This window comes from Humulus lupulus, chromosome 3, assembly GCF_963169125.1.
Source record: "Humulus lupulus chromosome 3, drHumLupu1.1, whole genome shotgun sequence".
Classification (NCBI taxonomy): domain Eukaryota; kingdom Viridiplantae; phylum Streptophyta; class Magnoliopsida; order Rosales; family Cannabaceae; genus Humulus; species Humulus lupulus.
Genome location: NC_084795.1, coordinates 51,381,337 through 51,388,285, shown reverse-complemented (window position 1 = coordinate 51,388,285; position 6,949 = coordinate 51,381,337). Strand labels below are relative to the sequence as shown.

The 6,949-nt window shown below is 32.7% G+C and overlaps 1 protein-coding gene across 5 annotated transcripts; it reads left to right on the top strand.

The window, feature by feature from the left end:
• Positions 1 to 650: 650 nt before the first annotated feature.
• On the top strand, positions 651 to 4,926 carry LOC133822684 (protein WVD2-like 7). Of its 5 annotated transcripts, none has more exons than XM_062255096.1 (10): positions 651 to 945; positions 1,050 to 1,162; positions 1,931 to 2,746; positions 2,832 to 3,050; positions 3,130 to 3,197; positions 3,276 to 3,365; positions 3,451 to 3,538; positions 3,646 to 3,717; positions 3,937 to 4,029; positions 4,284 to 4,775. In XM_062255096.1, the coding sequence occupies exons 2-10, from the start codon at positions 1,121 to 1,123 to the stop codon at positions 4,686 to 4,688; spliced, it is 1,893 nt and encodes a 630-aa protein (XP_062111080.1). In that variant the 5' UTR covers positions 651 to 945; positions 1,050 to 1,120; the 3' UTR covers positions 4,689 to 4,775. The 5 variants fall into 5 exon arrangements, with proteins under 5 accessions (XP_062111080.1, XP_062111079.1, XP_062111081.1 ...); XM_062255095.1 differs by having other exon boundaries at positions 1,047 to 1,162; XM_062255097.1 differs by having other exon boundaries at positions 651 to 1,162; positions 2,838 to 3,050; positions 4,284 to 4,926.
• The last annotated feature ends 2,023 nt before the right edge of the window (positions 4,927 to 6,949 follow it).

The window sequence follows — 6,949 nt, the reverse complement described above, 5'->3', positions numbered from 1 at the left end:
AAGTAATGATTTGTCTCCAAGAGCTATTCCCACTTCCACGTAGGCAGTCATGATCGATTGTAGAGAAATAGTTCCGCATGGAATTACTTCTCTCTCCACACTTCAGAAAAAGTCAGCATTTGATGTTTGACTTTGCTAAATCTATACTCACTGACCGTTTATTTTCAGATTGTTCCGTTAAATAGTGTGTAATAAATACTAGCTTGGCCAATTTATTGGACCTTTTTTGCAACGCCTAAATTTCTTGATTTAGTTTTGAGTTTGACTGCTGATTTTTGTAGAAACGTGAATTATGCATGCTGAAATTATGTATGAAAACAATAAATCCAATTGTTATTTATGATATTTTTTTCTCATTAGAGAAAACAAAACTCAAGAAAACTCTGTTTAATATTTGAATTTTTATGTAATATCTTAATAAATATTTCCTAAGCAAGTAATTGTATTTGTGTTAGGGTTAGGATAGGATTTGGTTGTATTAACGTAATTAATAATATTGAAAATTCAAACTTGCCCGCCTCATTAATATTGTTAACGGTAAAAGCTACAAGGTTAACTGATGATAACAGCTGAGTTAACGGCGTAATTGGACAGAATAACACGACAAAAAAAGACAACCGGCAAATGCACGTGATGACTGATTTAGAGAAGAAGAACCTTTCTAAAGCCTTTGCTTTTTAAGATTTGGGAGTACACTCAAGTCAAGTAACCCCCACACAACTCTATCTTTCTCTCTCCAAAAGCAAAAGAAAAAATGTAAGATCCAAAGAAGCGAGAAAAGCATGTGTTTTTGGCTCTTATGAGATCTTAGCAAGATATAATTTTGCTTCAGAATTATGTCCAAAGCTTAAAGCTTTATACTTTGAACCCCAAAACAAGTCATTTTGAGATTTGCATCTTCTACAGCTGAAGAGAAACTTGGAGGAATATTTCGATGTGAATGAAGTGGGTTCCTTTTTTTTTCTTTTAATTATATGTTCATGTGAAATTCGCTTCTTTTAAGGTACTTCATTTCTCATTACTAATTATTTTTATCTATTAAAAAGAAGAAGGTTTTGTGTGTATCTGGGTTAGTGTTAACATTGAAGGCTGTTCTTCTGAGAGAATAAAAATAAACAAAATGGCTGGGCAGATTGAAGAACCCTTTAACATTAGCTTTCAGGTAAACCTATCTACTTTTTTTTTTCTTCCAACTCTTTAAAGATCTTTAATACTTGTCTATATTAGTAGTTACTCTTTTTCTCTTTAGCTTAATTTTGGGTATATTGAAGCTTTTAGAAGAAGAATTCGAGTCCAAAAAAGCAGAGACCTTTCTTCCCGATCCATTTTCTTAAGAAAATTCAAATGAAATAGTTTAATTGGTGAATATTACTGACGATCTGGATTTTCATTAGGTGCAATAAGAATTTCGTAATTTATAGATGTATATGTATTTATTATTTTCTGTTTGATTTGGTAGGGACTAGTTTTGGACTATTAATAATTTAGCACAAAATTGAAGAAACTTAGTTAAGTAATCACTCCAATGTTAAACAATGCAGTCTTTCTTATCTCTAAAACTCTGTCACTTGATTTAGTGTCTCAAACTTGTTAAATAACATTTATTTTGGGGAAAAGAAGTATATTAATAGTTGGTCTTTCAAAATCCCTACTACCTTTCTTTTTCGGATGGCCTTTGGTTTTGACTTCAATCATCAGTTTGAATTGTCATCAAATAGTAGATGTTTTGTGTTTCAAATTACTTGAAAATACATTTAGTAAGTGGAAATAAAAGCTAAAGAAATAAGTTCATTTGTCATGCTTCTCAAATATTGATTGCAGTGTTGATTATTGCTTACTATAATGACCAATCACTTTGCGAATTTGACAATCACAATAATAATTAGTTAAAAATGTCATACTCAATAGAGATATTTTTCCAATTTGGCAGGCAGATTCTTTACACTCAGGCTCTATATCATTCGGAAGGTTTGAAAATGAGTCCTTGTCTTGGGAAAGGAGGTCATCTTTCTCACACAATAGATATCTGGAGGAGGTTGAGAAATGCTCAAAACCAGGCTCAGTCATTGAAAAGAAAGCTTACTTTGAGGCTCACTTTAAGAAGAAAGGTCTTCTACGGCCGGATTCATTTGAGTACCATAGTGGTACTGAATATCATGGCAGCGAAAATGGTGTTTCAGATAGAAGTGATTGCAGAGAAGAATATGAGTATGGAAATGAAGTTGGCCATTATTCTCACTTTTATGAGAGCCCTGAAGGGTCAGAGTATCATGGAGACTATGAAAACACAGAATATGATAGACAAGTTCCTTGTGATCAAGTGTATCATAATGGGTATGAACCATCACAATCCAAAACACAAGATCATGAAGAGCAAGAGGACCATGGAGATTATGAAGTGAAAGAATGTGAAAGATCCGATCATGGGGATTTGGAGAATCACGACGAGTATGAAGTTACAGAATACGAAGGAGAGGACTCTGGGGTATCACTATCAAATCCTTTGACAGAACCTGCAATGATCGATGCTGATGTTTTGCTTGATTTTAGTGTTGTTGATGGTGCTGATTCTGAAGCACATCATACTGAAACTGGCTGCGACAAGTTTTCCTCATCAAGCAATGAATCAGAGCCAGGAGTTAATCAGCAGCTCGATGTTAATGCAGTCGAGGCTGATGTGAAGATTCAACAACCAGTGAAAGTAGAGGAAGCTTGCCTTGTAGTGCAGAAAACATCTCACCAGAAGGTTTGAGAAAAATTCTTAACTCCATTATCTTCTGAATTCCTAGAAATGTACTTTAAACTCACACTTATTATATACCAACTTCTAGTTGCAGCCTGAAATGGAATCAAAACCTTCCAAATCCAAAGTTATTTCTCTCACCAATCTTTCACGGGTTCAAAGAAACATCTCCAAAGATGTTTCTAAAGATCCTGAAAAAAAAGTTAGGAGAAAGGGAGAGGATGCAGGAAGGACAGAAAAGGCAAACCAACCATCAAATCCTGCCATTTCAACCAGAAGTTCTGTACACAGAACTTCAAAATCAGATGTATGATAATTATGTTGTAATATATTTTTCAAAAGCATGTTTGGTGTATTGAACATTCTTGTGATCTCTTTCTACTTAGTGTTTTTTAATTTTTGTTTTGCAGGACACAAGAGATTTGAAGAACAATTCTGCTAATGATAATAAAAGGTATTTTCTTGTATTTTGAAGAAGAATTCTGTTATGTCCTAGACATGGAATCTCAAATGGAATTTCTTATCTTCACAGGAGTGAAATGGAATCAAGGGAAAAGAAAGTTAGCGTGTCGCGGTCTTCTTCTGTGAAAGATGAAGCCACAGAAAATCAAATGGCTGACAGGTTCATTAACAAGTTCACAATCAAGTACCTATTAATGGTTTGATCTCTTGAACCTAAGAATTATAATTCAAACTCCTTTGTACAGGCACAACCAAGAAAAAATGGTGAAGCTTGATGCAAAGGCAATAGGATTTAATTTCAGAAGTAACGAACGAGCGGAAAGAAGAAAAGAGGCTAGTCAACATGCTTCTTTCTTTATTTTTTCATTTGTTTTTAATAAATTCTTGTTATTGGAATTGAATGACTTATTCCATCTACTTGTCACTCTTCTGCAATCCAGTTCTACATGAAGTTGGAGGAAAAAATGCATGCTAAGGAAGCTGAGATGAATAAGATCCAAGCAAAAACTCAGGTCATATACATTTGCTTTTGTTGTTGAATTGTTGACCTATTATACTCCCAACTAGACATTTATATTAGAAACTACTCTTTAGTTACTAGTTTACTACCTTCTATTTGAAATATATTGGATATTGAATTACTGCTAATAGAGAAAAAGTATTTAAATTTTGTGGTAACCTTTGATGCTATTATACCATAAACTCACTGAGTTATATTACTGTTACTGCAGGAAAAAACAGAAGCTGAGATCCGACAACTGCGAAAAAGCCTCAATTTTAAAGCAACACCAATGCCATCTTTCTATAATGTAGATGGAAACAAGGTTCGTAGAGTTGTGAGATCTCTTATTGAACTTGGAATTGAGACAAAAATTAATTAAAACGTGGATTTAAAGTCATCATACAAAATTTCTTGATTTTGAAGAAGCAATGTTAAATCTGTCTAAGGTTACAATCTTCTGAAATAAGTGCTGCCCTCTACAAGATTAACTTTGATCTTTCTTGAACTGTTGTAGAGTAGAGTGGAGATGGAACTCTTTGCTAAATTCACCTGCATTCTTTTTCTTTTTTCATTAAGGTTGAATCTATTAAGACCAAAATGAGACAAAGGAAGTCAACAAGTTCAAGAAGTGGAGCTGCTTCAGAGCTTGAATCAAAATTGAAAGGTGAAAATGACCAAGTTCGTACGGACAGTAATTCTGTCCGGAAGACAGGTCAATTTGTAACTCCAACCAGCACAAATTCAGAAGAAGCACCAAGAAAAAATAATGTTGTCAAGAAGAAGAAAGAGACAGAGAAAGATACCATAAAGGTTGACCGCCATGCAATGGAGACTAATAAGGTATCAAGAGGGCAGAGATTGCATGACAGAAAGTCGAAAACTGAGGCCAGAAGAAGCGGCAATGAGATGACAAGGAAGAGTATGAAAAGTATTGGTTGTGGAATGAGTCATGTGGCAGTTGGAGTTGATGTTGGCTCTTGAATATAAGTTAAACTATTCAGAGTTGTTAAAGTACATATTGGTTCTCCCACCATTGTGATGAATGAAGCAGTAATATTTTAAATTTTAGTTGGTGAAATGTGATGATCTGAGCTGGGAAATGGTGTTTGTGGTTTACAAGTTTCTTTTCTTTTGCTTGTCATTTTATGCAGTCCCACATCGTAAACATGTGCAGCATGTGATTAAACCTTCATCTTTATGTATAATTTTGTTTGACTTATCATAGGAAATAAATTATTACAAAATTCTGATAAAAAAAAATTAAAATATTTCTAACTTTGATAAATTAGAACCTAAAATGTTTATAATATTAAGTGATTCTAAATCCTATCCATGGCACCTGTACCTAGAATATAATTAATTAGGGTTACACAATGAGATGAAACTTCATATACTAGGTGGGAGACAACATCGAGTCTTCTCATAAATATATGGTGATCTGTTAGATTAAATAAATGTTGTAACATAATTTGAGAGTTACAAATAAATGAGACAAATGTGTGTGTCCAAATTTGTAACATACTTTTGAGAATTTCATATATTACAAAATCAGTAACAATTTGCAACTTTCAAAACATCACCTAATAATCTGTAATCTGTAAAATGAGAGTTACACATTTCTAAATTGAATTTCATGAGCTATTATGTTAAGTAGTTGTTGGAGATATGATTTTAACTGCCATTAGGTGCATGGAAGTTACAAAATCCAAAGAGTTAAGAAGTTTTTGTGGCAAAGTACAAAAATTGGGAGGTTACAAGCGCTCTAGACCGTGGCCTAGAGTAACCCTTGTCGCAGCCTGGGAAACAGAGACTCATGGCCACGGCCTAGGACGCTAACTGTCAAATCCTACTTTTGCATTTTCAACAATTTGAACGTTTGGAATACTTCAAGTAACTCCCAAATCTTCCATTTAATCCCATAAACACCAAATTTAACATTGGTAACAGCCAAGAGGTTGGTAGAATTTGAAATTCAAAGGGTGTTTGGAAACTCTATAAATAGAAGTCTAGTGCTCACTTGTAAGATGTACCGTTTATATCTACTAGAACACTTGGTTAGAAATTCACCAAAAGACTTGATAATTCCAAAGAGCTATTTCCATTTGAGAGTTGCCTTAGTTCTTAGACAATGTGAGGAAATAAGCTTTTAGACAAAGGTCTTGAACCTTGTTCAAGTTGGTGATCCCCACTACTATACACTTATGTGTCGTTTGGTTGGAGGGAATGAAAATTGAAGAATAAGAATGAGAATGAGAAAAAAATAGGAATGAAATGAAATAACAATTAATATGAATAAAAAAAATTATTAAATTTTTTTCAATCTTGTAATAGAATGGTCTTTTCTACCATTTTCAAATGGAATAGTCATTCCACCAAAATGGTGGAAAAACCATTCTATTGGAATGACATTCTTATACTCTAAAATGCAACCAAACAAATGAATGGAATGAAAATTGATTCATTTTCATTCCATTACCACCAAACAAACATCACCTTAAGGTTGTATGAGTGTAAGAGTGTTCATCCCTTTACTTCTTTGTTCTTATTTTTTTTTCTAGTCTCTATATTTACTTGTATTTTTATTCACTATATTATCTTTTATTCTTCAGTGACTTGTATTTTTTGTACGTAATAGAGTTGCATTTTATTTAATCAATCATATTGTCTCTTGTATCCATTTGTCTGTAGTTGTATCTTGTTGTTTTATCCTCCATTGAGTATATATTTCTCTAACAATCAAAAACTTATTATTTTTTTCAATAGAAGGAGAGACCATAAAGATCTTGTGATAATCCAACTTTAAAAGGTGGTAAGACAAAGTAAACATAAATGTAAGTGCTTCAAGCCACTCGTGGGTAAGAATTGGTGGTTTATCTTTATAGACACTAGTTTTTATAATAGTGATGAGTTTTTATTTTATATATTAGCATGTTTCCATATGTTGATATATGAATATTGTGTGTAGAGATTTTAACATGTTATGGCCATGTTTGGCTACGCTTTTACTTTTGCTTATAACTAAAAATATAAGATAAGTAAAAATTGTAACTTATTTTTTTTGCTTGGATAACTATTACATAAAATATTTATCTTTAATGAAAAATTCTTTTCAAAGTGTTTGGATATTAATAAAAATAATATATTTTATGAGTAAATTAGGAATTATAAAAATTATTTTAATTTAGAAAACAGTTTCTCAAAAGTCATTTTGAGAGAAGCTAGGGTTTCCCAGCTTCTCTGAA

Bases quoted from the DNA above. Each gene is read 5' to 3' on its own strand.
- LOC133822684 (XM_062255096.1), top strand. From the start codon at position 1,121: ATGGCTGGGCAGATTGAAGAACCCTTTAACATTAGCTTTCAG. The intron at 3,198-3,275 runs GTATTTTCTTGT...TTATCTTCACAG, and splicing joins TCTGCTAATGATAATAAAAG to GAGTGAAATGGAATCAAGGG. The intron at 3,366-3,450 runs GTTCATTAACAA...TCCTTTGTACAG, and splicing joins GAAAATCAAATGGCTGACAG to GCACAACCAAGAAAAAATGG.